The sequence below is a fragment of the Convolutriloba macropyga genome, chromosome 5, assembly GCF_964194025.1.
Source record: "Convolutriloba macropyga chromosome 5, txConMacr16.3, whole genome shotgun sequence".
Taxonomy (NCBI): Eukaryota; Metazoa; Xenacoelomorpha; order Acoela; family Convolutidae; genus Convolutriloba; species Convolutriloba macropyga.
Genome location: NC_134472.1, coordinates 20,309,534 through 20,332,813, shown reverse-complemented (window position 1 = coordinate 20,332,813; position 23,280 = coordinate 20,309,534). Strand labels below are relative to the sequence as shown.

Here is a 23,280-nt window from a genome sequence, read left to right as displayed (position 1 = left end):
TTTGTTGTTGTTTTCATAGTCATCGGACTTTTTTGCGAGGTCGTCTTGATGAATTAATGTTGTCATTGCTGTCTTCCCATTGAACCTTGACGCATAACTTAGCATATTTATTGACTTCCGTTGAAAACAATTGATTTTATTGGATGTTGAGACTTCAAATATAATTTCTAGAAAAAGAAACTTTTGTACATTGAACGATATTAATTTATGTTTCTTCAATTCTGAGTCATTCTCACTGTTGACAGGACCCTCTTCCTTTTTTTTGCAACAAAAATTAATCTGGACTTGGATTGTGCGACTTTTCACATTTTTTGGTTGTTTTTTTTTCATAATTGTGGTTTCTTTTGAAATCTTATCATATTATCTTATTATTTACCGTTCCCATTGGAACAGAGAACACCTGCCATAGATCATAAATCAAGTTTGTAGAGAAAACGGTATGGTTTTAATGGCTTCGACATTGTCTTCCAACTTTTTTCTACTGTTTTTTTTGCCTGCACTTTTTGTCGTCTTTATAGTCTTACGACTTATTGTGATGAATTTTTTTTGATTTAAAAATGACAGAAATTTTTGCCTTCCCATGGAAGCGTAACTTATTCTAACTTATTGTTAATTATTTTCCGTTGAAAGCTATTGAATTTAATGGCTTTGATACTACGGATTTTTTTCAAAATTTTGTGGTTTAAACATATTTGTTCTTATTTATAGGTTTTTTGAAGTCATGTTGTTACAAAAAACGACTCTATTTCTGTTGAAAAATTATTTGAAATTTTTTACTAAATAGACCATTTTTTAGTGGCTTTGACACTTTTCTCTCTCATTTTTTCCAATTTGCTGTTTTTGCCTGTTTTATGTTCTTTTTGTAGTCGTAAAGAGCTTAGAAGTCTCATAAGCCTATGCTTGAGTGTTGAATGAGTGATGCTACTCAATGCTGTAGATTTGCAGCAAATGGCTTTCGATTTTAAGATATTATTTATTTTCAAACGTTTCGTTAACTTAGTTTTTGGTGTTATATTTGTCAACTTGTATCTAATTCTCATCATCGAGAGGCCCCATCCACTTCTTTTTAGTTCGAACAAAAAAATTGCTATGAATATTACGTCTTAACTGATGTTTTTTGTTGTACAATATGCCTTTTCATAAAAGTTTTGTTAGTGGTGAATACCTGTCTTCCTTTTTCTCTTCTTTAAGCTCATTCGCATAATAACAGATCCCAATGATCTTCAAATGGGGCCAAAGTGAACATGCTTAATCTTTCAGTGTAGCTTTAACTCAATTAGTGTAATGAAAAATTGAAATCAAAACATAATAGTCAGATAACAGCGAAAGGTTTTAATGGCTTCATTAATTTGTTTTCGCGATATGTTTGAAGTTTTTTTCAGTTTTTCTTCATCTTTAGTCCGTTTCTGGGGCTCATTTTACCAAACCAAAGGCAGACTCTATTGGCTTTTTAATAACTTTTTAGTGAATTTATTAATATTTTTGTTGAAACAAATGTTTGTTGTTTGGTTTCTAGGACGTTTGTAAATATTTGGTTCAAAAAATTTTGGTTGATTTTTGAATTTCGCCTGATTAATGCTTTTTTTGTCAACTTGTTACTTAGTCTCATTAATCTAAAGTCCCATACGCGTTTTAGTAACGAAAAAATAAACTTGTGTAGTTAAGTTTTCTTCTGATTGAATTTGACATTGTTACTATGTGCTTTTAAATTTAGATGTTTAGCTTTGCCGTAAAATATGTTTTTTTTTTCATTTTGATTATTTGTTGTTTTTTTTCTCCCGTAGTTTTATTAAGGGTGGCAGATCTCATGAGTGCTGTAAAGAGGAATGGTATTATTTAATTCATTTAGTAGTTTGTGTAACTTTTTTTTAAACTATAAGATCTATTTTTGATTATCTTCATTTGGTTGACAGTTATGTCTGAAATGTATATGAGCCAGGGTCGGAACATCGTGTGGAACGCACATTAACGATCCTCCTTGTTACTATAATGAATCAGTATAAAGAGAGTTCTTTGCTTGTTCTTTCACCTCTGAATTTGCGTCAATATGCTCTAAAATTTCTTTGACTTTTTGTATAGACTTGTTCTATTCTAGCTCCTACTAATAGACAACAGAACAAAATGTTTTCGGAGGCTTATTTGACGTTGCCTTTTTTTACCTAGCTATCAATTTGATATAATGACTACATATTTTTTGAAATTTTATTCTGTGCAGGAACTTGTTAAATTTTTTCTACGATCACACTTTGACTTCAATTACGATAACAACAAAAAATTTGTGCCTGTTATAGTTTGTGTAATTTTGCACGCAACTCAATACGACTTGGAATGGCCTTTGTGATACACTCGACGTGTAAAAATTGATAATTAATTTTTGCAGAATTGAATTATATACAAATAAATAATCCTTAATAAATTACTGAAACCGTTTCTTTTTCCTCCTCTAAGGAATATAAACACCTATAACTGACTTGTTTCGATCTTTGTATATTGGTATGTGTTATCAAATCGTTATTATTGCAAAAAATTGACCGTGAGTTTGTTGACACAAAGAGAAAAGAATAGTTTTTTTTCACTCGGGAGGGAGATGGAGAAGAAACAGCTCTGAGTTACAGAAACTGGCATAATTATCAACAATATCTACAAGGCCGTTGTCCAAATATTGACTTGAGTCTCAACTGCTGCTCAAAGTCCCACTATCACCATAGTGCCCCACGTATGCCCCACTGAATAGCAACAATGATGATAAAAAGGAAGAAGAATCCGACGAATGCTCCGATTCTCTTCAGTCTCATCTTCCTCTGACTCTGTTCCTGATAGGCAATGGTCACTTGGGGGTTGGGCTGGGGTGCAGGTGGCACTACTGTCATTTGCTGAGACGGACTCAAAGCACCTGAAGATTGGATTCGGAGACTCTTAAACTTTTCTCAGGAGATTTTAAACCAATGATTATTCAAAAAATGAGCTGGGAGAGCTATATTGACCTTCATAACGTTGCATTAACTGTTTTTTAAAACTATGTATCAGTAAATCTACTTCATGTTTTTTTTAAATTTTAGCTTTCCAGTAGTTTGTTCCAGCGAGCGAAGCATATTCGGCATGAAATCAGCCCATTTGGTCGTTTTTGAGAGCATTTATTTTACATTTTTTTTCTGATATCCATGAACTTGGGCTTCTTGTTGCTTCAGTATTACAGGGAACGGTGATAGTATCAATTCAGCAAAATAAAAATCTACAATTAACTTTTAACTCATTTTATATATTCTGTATGTATGTATTTCATAGATTCATATGCATTGTTCAAGAAAAAAGATGTACTTTGGTGTGTTTTTCTGATTATTGTTAATCCAAGTTTAAAGAGTTGGACCAGAGTCAGTTGGGGGGAGGTACCTGGATGTTGAGGATAAGGGGTGGTTCCTCCAGTTTGGATGCCGTACTGAGTGGTGGTAATTTGTGTACTGGTCGCGTTGTTTCCATGATCAGCAGCTGAGGGTGGTTGAACAAATCCAAACCCTTGACCTCCTTTGGCGGAGTCTGTTGTGGGGTAGGGCGGGGGTTGATTGGCTGATATGGAGGAGTAATTCTGACTGGGAAAAGGCTGCTGTCCAGAGGTCACAGATTGGTTGTTGTCGCTGAAAGCTGATTGGTAGATGCTTGGATCGGAATAATAACCTGAATAAATCAAATAACAAAAAATGATATCGACCGTGTCTTACAAAAAATGGATATGAAAAGAGCATGCTGGACCCATATTGACCACGAAAATAATCCAGCTTGACTGTTAGTCATCTCGAATTTGGCTCGACCCAATTTTTTGTCGCTGGACTTTAACTTGAGTCAAAATCAATGCTCGATTGTAACTAGACCGAAAAATGATGCTCTACTTTGTCATGTGTCGAGTCGACGAAAAATCTTCTTACGGGTCCGTTTTTTTGCCTAAAAAAATTGATACGCAAAACCATTCCTCACTAATGCTCACTATTAAGTAGTCAACAAATATGCTCTTCCAACTGATGCAACTCTCAGGAACAGCTGATCAAAAGAAATTGTGTGCTCTTATACAAAAAAGGATACTTAAGAATTTTGGAACAAAAACGGCTAAAATGTGCCGATTTTTTAATCATAGCTAAGGAGAAGAAAACCATTACAGTTAGTCTATATTGGCTCAATCGATCAATTATATTGGCAATTTTGTGCAGCTGCGAAAACTATTTTTAAAAATTATTCAAAAAATTCCTATACCTTGAGGCAGTGTTCAAACTGTTGATTCTTAAGTGGAACCAAAAAAAGACTGAAAGCAACGTAAAATCTCAGAAAATCTAAAAGTTCAACAGACTCGTTCATAAAAAACCTTTTGCTCAACCATCGAAAGACCGTAATTGGTCATTGATCGATAAAATTGCATACCCTGGTCTATTGATATGGTAATTTTCGACCCATGAATGACCATGACGGACATTAAAATGAATTAACCTCATCTTTTAACAGGAAACTTGATTCTTTAATTTTAGTCAACAAACGCCCTTACCAGTATATCTGAGTTTTTCGATGCACCAATGCCTAAACATGAGTACGCTTCCGAAGCCGCTATTCCGCTCATTTCCTATTCTGATGATCGTACCTAATTAAAAATTGATCGCAAAAAAACTAAACTTAGTTCAAAACAGTAAATTAAAAAATCGCTAAATGCCCTCTATTTAGAAATTGACAACTACGTAGCGATTCATGGCCTAAATAATTGAACATGTTTTGTCATAGATTGATAGTTCTCATTGTTTAATGGGGAAACTAGTCATTCACTCACTTAGCAGCTCGCCTAATAATTAGCAGCACCTCTTAGCAGTCAGATTGGGTCAGCAAACGCCAACCTAAAAATTTTGTAGTAAACAGTCATTTTCACCCCTAATTTAGTAGGTTTTCACCCCTAATTTAGTTACTCAATAAATCTATTTCGCTCAACGAAAAATGTTTTGCTACCGTTTTCTAACAAAAACTACAGGGTGTTGTCATCAAAACGATAGTCCAGGGACACCTAATTCTCTGCAGCAACTGTTTTTTGGAATGTGTGGTACAGTAGTACATTTCATTCATTCTGGGGCTATTGATTTGGTATAGCAAATCAAGTTATTTTAGTTAAATTTAATTTAGTTCACTTTCCTTTGCCATTTAATTTTAATCATAATTTTAGTTCTTGTTTGAAGATAAAATCTTGAGTTTTCACGTTTTAACAATTTGTTTATATCCTGTGCCTGATAACTTTGTCTGTTCATATTGTTCACGTCGTCTTGTGATCTTGAGTTGCCGCAATTGGAATTCAATTGTCGTGATCAAATTGTTGATCAATTTTAGTTATTTAAATTTTATTTCATTCTGCTCATCTTCTTAATTCAAATTAGTTCTCTCTCTCTCTCTCTCTCTCTCTCTCTAACTAGAATTTGCTCCCCCAAAGCATTAATTTGTATCAGATAATTTTGAGTCCTATTTCGCTAAGCGAAATACCAGTCTAACAATAGAACTAACTTTCGCTCCGCCAAATCTAAGCATATTCTGCATTCAGAATATTGAATCGTTCAGCTACAAAATTAATAGTAAATTCACCCCGCGAATTAACCAATTAATTTGGAATAGTAAATTGAATAAATCGACACCGCGAAACCACTCAGATTGCAGATTGCTAATCTGTATGACATGGCGCAGTCAGCTCGTGAATCTAGAAAGACACCATTGTCGATAGAGCCATTTTGGGAACGCCCAACGTCGGACCCACCAATCAGATGGGAGAAATGGCGGATCCAAGTAAAGCTTGCGATTCTCGCGCGAGAGAATATCACACTGGACACGCCACTGCAACCGAAACCAACGATGGTACGATTGCCAGCTGAATCAAAGTACGAGATGGCAATTGAGGATGCAACAAATGAAACGGAGAGAGACCGTCAGATACGAAACAGCCAATTGAAGTTGCAATGGGACTTAAAATGTCAAAAGATAACAGAAGCGGGAGTACTATGTGGGGAACGACCATGGCATCTTTGCAATAAATAAAGTGTGTCTCTTTTGTACCTCAGCATGGGTACAGAGGGAAGACGCTTATCGACACAAAAATTCCCTCATGACAACATTTATGACCTGACTACACTCAAACTTTGGGAGATGATGGAGATAGCTTTTATCCGCCCAAGAAATATCACATTCGATTGGTATGTGTTCTTCTCACCAAAGCAGAAAAAGGGCGAAGCGGTAGAACAATTCTACAGCATTTTGAAAGAATTGGCGGAAAATTGCGATTTTGAAAATCGTGAGGAGGTGATCACAACTTGGAGGTGATCAATCGTGAGGAGGTGAACTTCTTCGCGACACAGTTGACCCCGAAAGAGCACTTAGTATTGCAGTCAATATGGAAATGGGCCATCAGAAACAGCAGAGAATAGCATCAAATGACGGCGCAACTGGCAGTACGGTGAATGCAATACAATCATTCAATCGATTTCGCGGCGCGGGTGCACGTGGAAATCAGACAGGCAGAGTAGCACTTAATCGTGCATCAAATGGCCAATGTAGAGGTTGTGGTCAAGCTTGGACAACAACGCACCGCCAGGTTTGCACTGCTATGGGTAAGAAATGCAATCATTGTGGTTTGCTCAACCATTTCGTCAAGGTATGTCGGAAAAAACTTAATAATGCACAAAATTCACGCGAAAGTAATCGTATTAACAATGTAGAAACTGCTGAAACTACAGATCAAAATACAAGTCAGGAAAATCAAAACGTCAATTATATAAATTATAATGAACAATTTAATTCTGACTATGATTCCTCGGACGACAATTACGTTGCGACAGTAGAAAACGTTAGATCACCGCCAATAGCGTTGCAAAATATGACGATAACGATCGGCAATACAGATTGTAAATTGCTCCTCGATTCCGGTAGTGGTTGTACGATTATCAATATGTCCCTCGCCAGAGAAATAATGTATAACTGTGCGCAATCACAATGGTCGTAGAAAATACCATTAGAATGAAAGTCTTTTTCTAATGATATTGTCGAAAATTTAGCACTTTAAAAACGCCAGTTCGGTGCAATGATTGGAAAATTCAGAAAACAAAAAGCACGGTCGTAGCTGATGGTTTTTGACCAATTCTCGGACGAGACCTCTTTGATCAATTAGGCATAACAAAATCACAAAAACCTTGCCCGAATACGGAAGTCAATAATATAGAACCAACTTGTGCAATTGAAAAATCGCCATCAAAAGAATTTCCAGAATTAATCTCCCGAATAGGAAAATCTAAACATCACACGGTCAATTCAAAATTCCACAAAATTTATCAAGTTACACATTAAAAAGGAAGAAAAGTGCCAATTCATCTCCAACCGAAAGTAAAAAACGAACTTGAAAAATTGCTAAACGAAGGACATTTTGAAAAACTAACTAATTTCTCTGATAAATTTTTTTATTCTCCAATAGTCATTACGGTCAAAAAGGATTAATCAATCAAAATAGCATTAGATTCCAAAATCCTGAATGAAGCCATTTACAAAAACAAGTATCAAATGCCGAATATAGACTCGCTAATTCAAACGATTTCTCAAACACTGTCAACCGCGCCGCAAGAGACAGCTTATTCTACGACTCTTGATTTGCAGTACGCATACAGCCGGTTCAATTTACACAGTGATACGGCCCGCCATTGTAACTTCAACCTAGTAAGCGGAGATATGACCGGCACATATCGTTTTAAAACTGGATTTTACGGCCTTACAGATATGCCGGCTGAATTTCAAAAAGCGATTGATTGTACTCTCGCAGGCCTGGATAATACTTTCTGTTTTTTGGCCGATATATTAATAGTGAGCAGAGGAGGAATAGAAAAACATCTCGATTGAGTACGAAAATGTCTGATAAAGTTAGATCAAGAAAATCTCCGAATAAATCTTGCTAAATGTCATTTCGCAAAAGAGAAAATCGAATGGCTTGGACGTAATATTACACAAACAGGTATAACACCATTGTCGAATAAAACGGATGCAATCGGAAAATTATCAGCACCTCACAATCTCAAAAAACTCAGATCCTTTATGGGCTCAGTTCATCACTTAGGAAAATTAATTCCAATCTCGTCGCAATCATGTTGCCTTCTTCGACCTCTGCTTAAGAATAAGAAAAATACAAAATTTTTTTGGACGGATGAACATGAAAAACAGTTCACATTGATTAAAAAAAAGATTGCAGAAACAACCGAAAAAAAGCATTTTAAGCCGGACTTAGAAACACGTGTAAAATGCGACGCTTCACGTAAAGTTTTTGGGGTGTGCATTAGAACAACGAACCCCAAATGGTTGGCTTACTGTGGCATTCGCATCGCAATTTTTGAATCCTGTGGAGGACAGATATAGCATTAATGAGCTCAAATTATTGGGTGTTATCTTTTCCGTTGAACATTTTAAATATTATTTATACGGCAAACCATTTACCGTAATAACTGATCATAGGGCACTTCTTTCTATCATGAGAGAAAATAGAGCTAACAAATACTACAATAGTCGATTGACACGTTGGGTAGATCGACTACTGCCATTTGATTTTACAATTGATCATCTCCCTAGCTCAAAAATGGGATTAGTAGATTATATCTCTCGCGACTCGCAACAAAAAACTGTTAATATATCTGCATATAACGAGCAATTTATAGTAGCAAAATTGGATGTGATTAAACGCAGCGCGAAACGCTTCTTATTAAATGCGGAAAATTACGTCAATTTCGCAGCGCGAAATCCGCTAACAAAACAAGCCTCAAATACTCCAAATTCCACTAACAAATTATGCAGTGAATTCGCACCGCGAAATCCAGAATATTCTTCAAATACGGATAGTGATAACTCAATTAACAATTTAACACCAAATAACTCAAATTCTAATATCCAAATAGAGACTGCTAACATTCCTTTTTCGCTTTTTGCCTTAAATCGCCCTACCGATCAGTTGCTATCTCAATTGAACAATTTTCAGCGAATTGCCATTAAATTTAAAACAGTCTACATGATGTCACACTCGAACTCAGATGAAGAAACTTTAATGCAAGTCAAGCAATCGACGCCCTCCAAAGTGAGATTTGCAGACGAGGCAGGACCATCGACAGCTCCTGCGGTACCAGCAACGCCAGTCACCCCTAATACAGACACAACAACAGTAACGTCACCCCTAGTAGACGACCTCTACTTGGATTCATTTAACTTAGCCCTTTCGAAGATCTTTTCTAGCACGCTAATGGCCACCAAAGATGCGATTTTAAAAGAGGTACGGGACTGCATCTTAACTGAAAATGAAGATCGCCGCAAACAAATATCGCCGTACATACACTCATTCTGGAAAGATCTTCAATTCAAGAATGGATGTGTGCATCGACGACAGGAGAGCTCTCCCTCATGCAATCAAAGATGCATAAGTCGAAGCCATTCATGGCACTCACCCTGGAACATGGGGGATGACAGATATGGCAACCCATGCATGGTGGCCGTACATGCACAGGGACATAATCACAAAGACGGCAAAGTGCAATCCCTGTGTAAAAATTGGTAAAATTTTAAAGTCTATTACTCCGGCTAATAAATGGGCACCATTGAGGTTATGCAGAGTTCCAAATGAAGCAATTCAAACTGATTTTGGAGGACCAATTTGTAATGAAAAAAATCAAGAGATTTACTTTCTTGCATGTATAGATCGATTTTCAAAATTTCCAACAGCAGAAGTATTTGATAGAGCTAATGCAGATAACATTTTGAAATTCCTTCAAGAGTATGTTTTGCTACACGGAATAACCCGTTCAATTAGATTAGATCAATCTCGATGCCAAACGGGACAACAAATTAAAGCATTTTGTAGTCAAAATAATATACAGTTAATTGAAGCTCCAATACACGATCACAGAGCAATTGGCTTAGTTGAGAGGCTAATACAAACAATCAAGAATCGCCTAGCTTGCATCAAAACGGCGGCGCGAAATCAATTTAATGTGAAAGCATCGATAAATTCAATTATTTACCAGCTACGAATATGCCGTCAAAAGACTATTAATGTATCACCATTTGAAGCACATTTTGGTAGAAAAGCTAATACTCCATTAAGTAAAATATCGACGAAACCTGACCTAAGTAGTCTGATATATAAAAATATTTTAGAAAAACATTTAGGCTTGGAGACAGTCAGGTGGGAGGACCTAATTTCCGAAGAAAACTGGGACAACGAGGAAAAGAGTGACACAGAACTCGAATTGAATAGAGATATATTAAGCAAGGACGCATCAAAACGGAAGAATGAGGACCCAAACAAAGAATCCAGAGTGATCCCTCACCCTGAAGTCGGACTGTCGGTGCCACGAACTGAAGCCTCCCTGGAAATTAAGCTCGCCAAAAAGAGACCACGAACGAAACGCTCCAAGAACAGCCTGGACGAGCTATATGAAGTGTTAGCGCCCGGTTCTTCGGTGGTGAAGACAGATACTTTTTTATCAGTGATAAAGGAAACTGGAAAAAGAGATGTGACCATCCGTAATTCAAATTTTGCTAAATTTGGCACAAAGGCCGAACGCCAAACTGAATTACAATTGTATCCGAATCGTCGACCAAAAACACCAACGGGAAAGATTTCTGAAGATCTCATTAGTCACCATGCAAAAGAGAACAGGAAAAAATTAGAAGGAGGCATTCGAATGAAACACCGAAAAATAGCAGACAATATCAGTGTGGTCTCCTCGATACATTCAAATGTAACTCGAGCTCTTCGAGTACGAATGCCCACAAAACCAAAACGAACAGTTATAACAGCGCCGCCAAAGCCAGCAGCAGAAGTAACTAGTGATATCGCAGTGCCAATGGAGATGCCGTCGACATCCACTGTAATTGCGGAGCTCCCTAAACCGAAAAAAGTAGACCGAAACGAAAAGCTGCTACCAAGGCCTCAGCGGCACTGAAACCGTTAAAAAGACAACGCTCAACGCCTTCAGTAATTGAGTCAGACGAATCACTTGCATCTGTGCAAACTTGTCCTCCCACAGCTTCAAGTTCCAGTGCACCCTCGCGAAACAAAAGGAGACAAATTATTAAGCAAACACAGATCAAGAATAAGTCAATAATTTTAGCTATAAAGACGGCCGCAGCTCAGAGTCAGCACAACGAATCAGATTTTACAGTCGGCCCATGCTCCCCTGCACAGTCTTACCTCACACAGTACTATATTTCGCCTAACTACGAGGGACCAGAGGCATCAATGATGGTCGGCGAGACGGAAACATTTTATGAGAGTGGCAGTGATTAAAACTTGCCGAACGTTAAACTGCTTTGACTAAAACTTTCTGAAGTAAAAACATTATAGTAGTATTTATAGTAACCAGTACATATGTTATTAATCTTATGATAAATAACTACGTCATTTATTTTGTCAGGGGGGAATGTGGTACAGTAGTACATTTCATTAATTCTGGGTCTATTGATTTGGATAGCAAATCAAGTTATTTTAGTTAAATTTAATTTAGTTCACTTTATTTCGCCATTTAATTTTTATTATAATTTTAGTTCTTGTTTGAAGATCAAATCTTGAGTTTTCATGTTTTAACAATTTGTTTATTTCCTGTGCCTGGTAACTTTGTCTGTTCATATTGTTCACGTCGTCTTGTGATCTTGAGTTGCCGCAATTGGAATTCAATTGTTGATCAATTTTAGTTATTTTAATTTTATTTCATTCTGCTCATTTTCTTAATTCAAATTAGTTGTCTCCCTCTCTCTAACTAGAATTTGCTCCGCCAAAGCTTTAATTTGTATCAGATAATTTTGAGTCCTATTTCGCTAAGCGAAAAACCAGTCTAACAATAGAACTAACTTTCGCTCCGCCAAATCTAAGCATATTCTGCATTCAGAATATTGAATCGTTCAGCTACAAAATTAATAGTAAATTCACCCCGCGAATTGACCAATTAATTTGGAATAGTAAATTGAATAAATCGGCACCGCGAAACAACTCAGATTACAGATTGCGAATCTGTATGACAGAATGAGCCACAACAGAGCCCCCTATGCGATGAGAGAAATGACATATCCAAGTTAAACTATTCATATTGGCCAACAAAAACGTTTTCATGGATAAACTGCTTAGGAAAACCGAGGACAATAGAATTGTTCTGATTCCAAAAGCAAAGAGGAAAATGAGAACGCATTTTAAAACTCGGAATTGGTTCGTCAGATATGATATTCTCATTCTTCACTCTCGTGCAAAAAAATCATAAAGTGGGATTTTTGTGAGTGTCGAGAAAGATGATCGAAAATTCACTCAACCGCGATCCCTCAATATTACATCCGACAGGTGCATTTGATATTCCAAAAGACAGTAAAAACATTGAGTCGAAGAACAATTTGTCAAAGAACTGAAGAAAAGTCGGAAAAGTCTAACTTCAACAATTGCGAGGTAAAAAGGGCCAGATTTGTTTTATTATCCACCGCGCTTGACACAGGGATTCAACAATAAGATCTTATTTGGTCATACACGAAATAAATTCTGCCCTACGTGAGTTTTACTCTTGTAAGGCCTGATAGGATATTAATTCAATTTTGCTGAATTGTTCTTATAAGATCTGATAAATATCTTATCAGATCTTACACGATAAAAGTTTACGTAGGGCAGAATTTTTATCGTGTAAGATCTGTTAATACATATTTTAATGATTTACATTATAACTAAGTGCTGGACTGGGTATTTATAGTCAATAAGGACCCCCCCCCCCCCCCCACTAGAATTATAAAGTCTTTTCATAAGTCGAGGTCTAAACCGGGGGATACATATGGCGCGTATGAAAAAGGCTGTATATCTTTTTCAAAAATAGAAAATAAACAATAAACCCAATAACATATTTGGCCGACAAAGCCAATTGACAAGAGATCATGGGATTCTCAAGCTGACAGGAAGTTAGACGCACCATTAAGTATAATGCACCAAACCACATAATAAATTTGATAATAACGACAATAAATAATTATTTAGATACGGAATTGGTAATATGGAACCAGCCAATATCCAAAAAAGCACAGGACGAGAGTAGTGTAAGGGTCAACGAGTTGGAGACGAATTGTAGTTCCGAAAACCGAAGCGCAATATAGAGGCAGGACGAATCACAGTGTTGTACCACGAGGCTTAGGAGCACCCAATTCGCAATCAAAACTCTCATTAATCCACAAATTAGCTTAAAAGAGAACACAAAATTTAATGGTATTCGGAGGAAGTACTAGTCAACGTTTTGTTGATCATAAACACTAATGATCGATAACTAAAAGTACCAGAAAACGAAAAACCAGATTAAACGATTCGAAAATAGGATTCTGCCAAATGTATAACGACCGCCGAAGAACAAAAATCAAAATTTAAGGAATAAGGGAAATTGAACAAAGGGAGCAATTATTGCCTATTAGTCACTTTGCTTATAGAAAACAAATTTCAACAATTGATGCTATCCTGGAATCGACAGAAGAAATAAGATCAGACCTCAACAAGAAAAAAAATGATACAGGTGCGTTTATAGATCTTTCAAAGGCTTCTGATTCTATAAACCACAAAATACTGTTACGGAGACTTGAAAACATAGGTTTTGACTGACATGCTGCCAATTTCATAGAGAATAAATTGAGTGAAAGATCGCAAAGAGTTGGAATTGAATCAGATTGGATAAATTTGAAAAGAGGAGTTCCATAAGGTACTATTTTAGGACCTCTATTTTTTAACATTTACGTCAACGATTTAGCAAAGATTGTGGAAAAGGACTGCACCGTCGTCCAGTATGCAGGTGACACTTTTCTTTCCCATCCGACATTGATATCATCAAAAACAAAGCTTGAACACAACATCTCAGATATTATCGAATTTTTGCAAAGTCCCAGTTAGTGTTTAACAAACAAAAAAACAGAGTATAATGTGTTCAGCACCAGGAAAAAAATACTGTTCTGAATGTCGACAATGAAAAATTAGCAGAATCAAATAGTGTGAAGCATCTTGGCGTAATTATTCATAGCAAACTAAAATTTGATGGAGAAGTGTTAAAAATTCTTCAGGGCATGGCTTGTGGAATAGACATTTTGAATATGCTTAGTAAAAGTTTGCCAGAAGAAAAGAAAACCTTATTACTTAATGCATTAGTAATAAGTCATCTACCTTATTCCGCTTTAATTTTGATAGGATTGCAAAAAATCAGTAATCACAACTTAAAAAAACAATTGAATTGGGAAATAAAACCATTTTTAATAGAAGAAAATACGATCAGTCCACAGATCTATAATTTGGCAACAAAATATTACCAGTCTCCTTTCTCTTGAAACATCATTGCTCAAAACATTTTTTCGCTTACTCATTAACAATCTTCCTGCATATAAAATTGAACCTCTCTCTACCATGAGAATAAAACAACATGACAGGTATGAAAAATAACGTTCGATATAAGAAAGAACAATAAGTTTTTAACTGATTCTTTGATTGCACAAGACATTCCGTTTTATAATAGTCTGCCTTTTAATATTAGTCTGAAAACAACATCAAAAGCTTCCTTAAAAAAAGAAATGATAGCAAATATTTTTTAAAAAGTTTTGAAGGACACAAAAGAAACTGATTTGAAAGATGATACTGAGAGAAAATGAAAAAAAGGGACCTATTCCCAATGCGACTGGGCGAAGAGCAAATAGGTGCCAAGTTCAAAAAATACTTTCCACTTTTGAAAACAATGTTCACAGTTATTAAAGTCATTAGAAACGAACTGAAACCACTAAAATGTTCTTTAATATCTACATAGATAAAATTTGAGACATGTCATTGTTCAATTTTTGGTGGCGCAAAATTTCAAAGACAATGGGATCAACTGTTTTTGTTATAATTTAGATGGAAACCAAAATCTTTTTAAATGTACAAATATAAAAATCTGACATTTTATGAGATTTCATAGTAACAGTAGTAACAAAGACGGGAAACAAATAGTAGAAGCTAAAGTTTTTATAATTTTTAGCTCATTGGAAACGGGTTGTGACCTGTGTTTACAGAGACTGAGCAACAAATCGACCGAAAAACTATTGAAAAAGACCAAGCTCAAAAACCCAAATTTATTTTGGAAATCAAACTATTTCATAAAATACAACAGACTCAAGATTACAACAAAAAGCGATGGATAAAGTTTCAACACCTCAGGAAGCCAATGATAATGCGACCAAGTCACGAGCGCACAAACAACGAATTCATAAAGAAGTCAAAACTTCGAACAATTTTACATGATGCTGTATAATGATGCTGATGATAATTACAAGATATGTTGCCTGAAAAAATGGTAAATCATCAATGTTTTTCATCTGAACATCAACGAGTCTTTGTTATGAAAGGACTACTAATGCCCGACAAGAAAAAGAAACGCAAAAGATGAACAATAAAGAAATCTCGAAAAACTTTTATGAAATTAACTGGTCGAAGCAATCAGTCACAACAAATAAGCGAGCGCAAACAAATGTTTCAATCAAAAATAGTAATTGAGACTTCCAATGAATGAGGTTGAGTTACATATTGCCGAAATTAATAGCAGAAAGGAGACAGATGAAAAAATCTCTCTTTTTTCAAATTTAATTTGAAATTCATTGAAACAAACAGCTATAAACTGAAATCTTCGACTAGGTTGACTTATACCTCATATTGGGTATATGGCGTAAAACAACCAAAAGAAAGACAAACTTAGGCAAAATAAACAAAAACCCGCAAAGTTTTGCGAGATAACTGTCTCAGCCCGAGAAGCATAAACTATTCGACAAAAATAATCAACATATCCAGATACGACTTTTTCCAACGTTCTGAATTTTGCCTACATTGCCTTCTTTTATTTGGACTTGTCAATAATGTGATAACTCGAAAGGAGACAAAATGAACTCATAAAATATGCAACTTGATAACGCGAAGTACCAAAATAAAGAAACCATTAGCTGAATATAAACTCGTTACCGACATTAAAATAAAAACCATAGAAAGTCCGTGTCTGCTTGTTTTTACTGAGACTGCGCCAAAAATTGAGAGAAATAATAAAAAAAATAGTGGCAAAGTTCAAAAATTCACCGACTTATTCTTAGAAAAATCGATTTAATGTCATAACAGATATTAGACAACAACCGAAAAAATTGTCTATGTTGTTTCATACATTTTGGAAATGGCTTAATCTTTGATTCAGGACAGTAATTTTTTGAACTACAAAACTTATAAGAAATGCAAATAAAATGCAAGAAATTCATAAAAGTTTTACGAAAACAATTGGCCAGAGCCATAAAAACCATGAGCTTATTTGTGAAAGCATAATATCATCTCGTTGAGTCTCGTTTTTTGTAAACAGTATCTGTTCATAATTGAGCCTTGATTTAAAATTCTCGTCCGTAATTTACAAAAAAAATATATGCACAGCGGAAATTTTCATCATAAGGACCTATGGAGATCAAGATCGGCCCAGATATTGTTGATTTGAACAAAACACTCAATTGTTGAAATAATTGCAAAATAGATCAATTCTAAACAAAATTTTTCAGTTGGTCAAAAATAAATAAAGCAATTTGTATAACTTTCGACTTTAAATTTGCAAAAGAATTGGCAACATTATATTTCCAGACAACTCCTATAGCGAGCAGGAGCACAACTAGCTCTTTTTTAGCTTAAAAACGATATGTTTGCAGTTTAAAGGTGTCTATTTCCAGCAAATTTGAAGCAAGTGGGCTAAGAAAGCCATTTTTTCGATGAAAAAAATCTAAATTTTTGTCAAATTCGGCATAAATTCTAGCCAAAAAATCGAATCAAACAATTAAGCAACCCTCCTATATCTTTAGAGGTAAAATCAATAACACTACAGTTTATTGTTTTAGCATATTTTATCAATATAGACGAGAATTTGGTCAAAATTGACGAAAATTTGGTCAAAATTGGGAATACAAACAGCTGAATTACGTCTAATATTTACAAAACTTTAAATCTCGATAACTCCCTATAAAATACGAAAATTGAAAAAATCTTTTTAATTCCATATTCTGCGCTGGACAGGCTTGCTAATGATACCACTCACAAACCAATTTGAGTATATAGCTACTCCCCCCTCAAGGAGGTCTGGGAACATTAAAACGCCCAAAAACAAGGTGGAAGAAACCACGATTTGTTTAAAAATGATCTGAGTTTCATCAATGATGAACTTACCTCAGTAAAAAAACTAGACCATTTCATGAAAACTTAATAAAAATGGCATATTTTGATGAGGAGCCGCTCAAATGTAACACGTTCATAAATCATTCTTGAGTACGGTCCGAGATTAGGAGGCTCTACAAGCAAGTGTACTTTAAACAGCAAACTTTCTGTTTCCCAAAACAAATTTAAATTCAACAACCGCCAAGACCCCAATTTCTGCACTTAGCGAAAATATTACGCTTTCAAATTCATATGTTGTTGTTTAACTGTTAACAAATCTTTTCATACCAGTCTCACAGCAAAGGGCAAAGAGCTGAAATTAATCCACGATTTCATCAAAAGCGACAATAAGAACAGATCCACCGTTCATCAACAACATTTGGCGTGATCTACTCGTCAATCACCATTTTGTTTCTGTGAGCAATTGCATTGCCGTTCCCCTTTAGGCCAAAGTTGTCTATTATCTAGCAACCCGCAATACGCATCCCGGAGCTGGCGATAAGTTATTATATCCTCATCAAAACAGCCAACTGCAGCTCATGCACAGGGACAGATTTTTTTTGAAATTATTCTTTCATCTAATCATGGGATGTCATCAAAAATTGCAATGTTCAACACAAAGAAAATCGAATAGATTCGGTTCCTTCTTTTTTTTTTGGTCTTCGTTTTTTCTCAAATTTTTATGCCGTTCTTTGGTTTTTTTTACCAAGCACCACGTGAAGTTGTCGGCCTACAGCCGAATTTGTCAATCGGAATAATACTGAAATGAAGAAATCACATATTCAAGATCACAGAACATTACACTTTGATGAAATGCAAACACAAACTATTAACTATTATATAGCTTGTACGAAAGAAGCTGCATTAGACAAATTTCTCAAAAGAATAAAATAACCGATAAACCCAATAAGATGAGTTTGCAGGCAAAACCAATAGACAAGGGACACAAGGATGCTCAACCTGGCGGAATGTCAGACTCGCCAATAAAAAAAATTTGCAGCGAAGCACATCCACAAATTTGATCACAAAAAAAAAAACAAACTTCTATATATGGGGTCAGTAACATGGGACGAGCCTATCTCTGAAAAAGCATAGGACGAGAGAAGTGCTAGGGATAACGATATTGAGAAGAATAGTAGTTCTCCAGAGGCAGAACGAATCAACAGTCATGTACCACGAGGCTTTATAAGCACCCATTCCCCAAAAAACCTCATTGGAAAACAAAACCTAAAAAGAGACCGACGACCACAGAACAGGAAGAAAAAAATTCAAAGGTTCGGGACAACGTGGCGCAAAATCCATCTTAGAATTTAATTTTTTCCAGTTTGATCATTTTCATCAACTATTCCTACTGTGCCTCTACGCCATATCTCACCAAGTTTCAACAATCGCATTCAGTGTGACAGAAGCCAAAAATAAATCTGATAGTAATAAGAATACAGAAAAAATCAACAAAATTCTCGAAATCTATATTAGAACTATCTAATTATCGATATAGCTACATTAGAATATTTAGAAAACTTTAAATTTATTGAGCTAGCTGTGATACTGAACAAATTTTGGTTATTTGTGCATCATAAATCCCACTTGTTCTGTACAGCCAAATCGAGTTTTTGTAAAATACTATTTGTAAATAAATCTAATTCAAATCGATAAGCTAATAATTTCCCCATCAGTCCTCTGTTTAGAGTTTAATTACAACTAAGCGATTTATTAACCAAGTAATAGCTCTTGCTTTGCACCGTGTAAAATCAAACTTTGTTCATTTTAGAGTTTCTCTTTGTTATTATTTCAGCTGCAATTCAGTTCTAACAACTTTATAATTTTCCTCTCACTTGTCTGATTTCAGCCACATTTAGAGTGTTGTCTGATTTCAGTCACATTTGGTATTCAACTTCAGTCATTAAACAATTGCACGGCAAATTCATTAAGAAAACTCAACAAAACGATTTCCCACATCAATTTTGTAAGAAAACTCAATGGCGATTTCGCAGCGCAATTTTATTTTAAAAAACCAACAAGGCGATTTCACAACGCAAAATCTCTTTTTAAATCTACTCGTTTTGAGCGACAACGACACTTCGATTATTGAACTCAGATTTTTTATTTGAGAGCTAATATTGAAAACAAGGAGGCTCGGTAATGTGCGATTGCACATAAGGTTCCGACCCCCGCTCATCCACTCCACAATTTTGTGGCATGATTGTCTAAAAAATGAGGAACAGATGGAAAAACCCCAAAAATTCAAGTATTTTCCAAAAAATTGGTGTATGATCGAAAATATAGCCTCCACAGATTGATGAAATACGCCAATATTAAGAAAGCCAGTCAAGACGAACAGCAAAATCAAACAACAACAACAAAAATTAATCACCATCAAAAAATCCAAGTCCGTTTTAAAAATCAAAACGTAATAACAAAGTCAAAATAGCGTCAGATAAAACAAAAACTAAATAAAATAATTTGTAATTCACTAGAAAAGATACGGGACCACTCCATAATAAGGCTTGGTAACAATTAGACAATAAAGAACAAAAACAGTAAATTTGAAAAATTCGCTTTTCTTAAAAAACAATTAATTTCAAAGTAATGAAGAACATTAGAAATCAACTAAAATATCCTCTAGGTTTAAATTTAACCGTGTTTCTAAAAAAGGGAATTAGGAACGGTCTGTGTTGAATTTTTATGCGCTTACAAAAAGAGCAAACTTTGGCCTTCAAAATATGTTCCATTGCAGCTTCTCCGAATACTAATAATGCATTATAAGATCTCTCATTAATGAAACCAGGTAACAAGCAGACAAAAAATACAATATTAAGTAATAATTATTTTTTTCAAAAATTTTTTTCCAAAAACATAAAATTCATTTCAAAATGAAATAATGGTATAGGTTCCTCGATTCTTCGAAAAAAGCCCTTGAGGCCTGCAATTATCCAGAATATATATCTTAGGTCTACAAAAAGAACGTAAAATATGACAAAAATCAAAAACTAATTTACTTTTCTGGTGAAAAACCCTGTGTCAAGGCCAGTAAAGTTATAACGAATTCTTTAAAAACATTAGATTTTGTTACACCAATCCCTTTTTTCCCTTGACAACAATTTTGTCATATTTGGCCTGTAGTTATTGAGACTAGGTAACAAACTGACAATAAAAGGAACAAGATTGCCAAATTTAAAAGAGTATTTTTCATTTTGGAAACCAATTGTTTTCAAAATTGAGAAAACCATCAGCTGTCTATAAATATCAAAATATTGGCCCATCTATTCATTCATGAAAAACAAACAAAACCGGGTCATCGTACAGGAAATTTCATACGACTAGAAAGACAAAGTAAAAGCGACATTTAAAGACAAAATTTGAAGAGTCATTTAAATTCTTCGCGAAAGCATCGTCGAAGCCGTTAAAACCAGAATCTATATCTTTAAGGATTTTAATATTATCGATGGTGCTTGAGTTTGAACGCAAATAGTGTGATATATGAACTGTCAAAAACGTGATAATTTGACAAACTAGGAAGTGTGAAAAATGGTTAAATATTTGAAAATAAAAAAAAATGTGAAATCTAGCACTATCAAAGCCAGAAAGCCATGTTTAGGTTTGTATTTCCTGCAAATTTAATCGATTTAGTGGACGAAAAAAATTTATTTCGTGCTGTTTTTGATGAAAAAGTCTCAATTTTGAAATATTTAACCAGAATTTTTGACAAAAAATCAAATAAAAAAAGCCGAAAACTTTTTTTCGTCTTTATAAATAAAATCAACAACACTTTCATGAAAAAAATGAACAAATTTTAGCAAATTTAGCGGAATTAGTCAAAAAGTCCGGAAAATGTGAATGAAATCAACGGAATTCACTAAACGAAAATAAAAAAATCTTTTTAATTCCATATCTACGCTGGTCAAGCTTTCTAATGATACCACTCATAACTCTCTACGATGAATACATCAATTGTCTGAACAAAAACCCATTTGAGTATATAGTTCCTCGCCACCCCCCCTCTCAAGAGGGGTCGGAACAAATATTGAAATGAGAACTAAATGTAGAAACTGATCTAGATACGGTAAACTATAGATTCGAGAAAAGTCTTATCAACTTATGTTTATTTGATCATGACATCACTAATCTATCAGTCTTTTTTCGATAAAGAAAAAAAAAACAACTAATATTAAACATGTCGACAATCTTCCCTATTCCGGACCTCAAACTGTGGAAAGACTCAAATGCTCTAATGCAGATTTATTATAAGCATTGTAAATTGGTCAGTGGTCCAAAATTGACCAAAAATTGGGTCGAGCATGGTGTTTTCATGTATCGAGCAAAAGTATTTCAGTAAATTGGTAAAAACGTTATTTTTTCCTTTGCTGCTGTACATACTGAATTTTTCTAAATGATTTTTCACTATACATTGGTTAAAAAAACTTTTAAAAGCTTAATTTCATTTTAACGGAGAGTTTTGAAACAAATAGTTTGTTTAGAACGATATTCGTTAAGAACCGGCAAGCTTTTTCTACTAGCATGGTCTGCAACCACTTATAAAAAAATTTCGGTAGAGCAAACCAAGAACAAAAGTATCGCAATTTTTTCGTTTAATCATGCAGCAATGACAACAAATTGAAATAGAACTGTTTTTTTTTGGAATGGAACTAAGCTTCTCTATCTGAACCAAGATTCTCTATTTAGTGGGGGTAGGAAGGGGTAAGAAGTATTTAATGACGATTCTTGCCAGATGGGTTCAAAATCTTGCAATTTTCTTGAAACAAAAATGGAAGAACTATGCGGTCCCTCGCAAGATTTCTAGCAAGATTTCTAATTATTTCATCGACGGTTACCTGGTGGGCTTCCGTAGGCTGTTGACAAACTAGGGTCACCCGAATTGTCAAAACCACTATTATCTGCCATTGCTCCCTTGTAAAAAAAAGAGGGATACAACGACACAGAACGTAAACGTAAAAATGTAAGCCCAAATGTCAAAGTTTAGACAAAATAAAAATAATTCTCAAATTTGGATAAAACAAAACGAGTTTCAAGTCCAACAAAGGTCTTGTAAGTATCACATTCTATGCTGACGTTTATATATAGTCACATAGATGCAAATGCTTAAGATGCTTTAAAGCTGGTTACAGTTGAAACCAAAGTAAATAGAGAACAGTTTTGGTTATAATATGATTAAACTGCTCGAATGGCTTTCTTATGCGTAAATCACGCATAGGCTGTAATAAAAAATGACTTTTTGTGTGAATTTCTATAATTCAATGGTATGATTACGCTCGGAAAATAAAGGTATTTGACTCATAATATCGGTAAATCATATGAATTCTGATTTTCTCTATTTTCTCAACTTTCTCAAATCATTTTTTTATTATCACGCGTTACGCATTGCTGATCAAAATAGTCAATATCAAACCGGTAGCTATTTAAGCAATAATTGTTTTTGCCCCCCCCCCCAAACGAGCAAAAAACTTTGTCATAGGCGAGCTAAAGTCTGCAGCATACATTTTTTTAAACACTTTTTTTGCACCAAAAGCCTCCGTCACACAAACCGGAGGTACACAAAACGATTATTAGGGTGCAATATATTACTTCATTTGAATGTATAAAATTTTTAATAAAATTTCATGAGTTCTCTTTACTGTTCAAGACCACAAAAAAAATTGTGCGAATTTTTCTTGCAGCCCAAGAAATAACCGAGGCTCTTTTTTATAGGATACTCATTTTAAATACTCATTTTTTTTATAGGACACTCATTTTACTCATTTTGTGTACCTCATTTTAAATTTTCAAAAGGAATCCCGGATAGGCCAGGATTCAAAGAACACCACAAAAGCAAATTGAAACCAGTCACATTTATTCTACAGCACTTGGGAGTAGGTCCCAAAAGGGCACAAAAGGAAGGGGACGGACATTTAACAAAAAAAAACCGTTTTTTTTTTAATTTCACAACTTGACGTCGTATATCACCAATAGTAATTTTTTTTATATCATAGCACAAACGCCTGTTTTTAGCACAACCGCCTGTTAGCACAAACGCCTGTTTCGCCACTTTGACCCGTCTA

The 23,280-nt window shown here is 34.9% G+C and overlaps 1 protein-coding gene across 1 annotated transcript; it reads right to left on the bottom strand.

Annotated features, from left to right (window-relative positions):
• Positions 1-2,537: 2,537 nt before the first annotated feature.
• LOC142339864 (uncharacterized) lies at positions 2,538-22,359 on the bottom strand. Its single transcript, XM_075390183.1, has 3 exons — positions 22,057-22,359; positions 3,391-3,672; positions 2,538-2,893 (listed from the first exon to the last, which is right to left on the bottom strand). The coding sequence occupies exons 1-3, from the start codon at positions 22,124-22,126 to the stop codon at positions 2,700-2,702; spliced, it is 546 nt and encodes a 181-aa protein (XP_075246298.1). The 5' UTR covers positions 22,127-22,359; the 3' UTR covers positions 2,538-2,699.
• Positions 22,360-23,280: the final 921 nt, after the last annotated feature.

Coding starts and splice junctions, on each gene's coding strand:
- LOC142339864 (XM_075390183.1), bottom strand. CDS start 22,126: ATGGCAGATAATAGTGGTTTTGACAATTCGGGTGACCCTAGTTTGTCA. Junction 3,673..22,056: donor AGCCTACGGAAGCCCACCAG/GTAACCGTCGAT, acceptor TGATTTATTCAG/GTTATTATTCCGATCCAAGC. Junction 2,894..3,390: donor CCCTTATCCTCAACATCCAG/GTACCTCCCCCC, acceptor TCCAATCTTCAG/GTGCTTTGAGTCCGTCTCAG.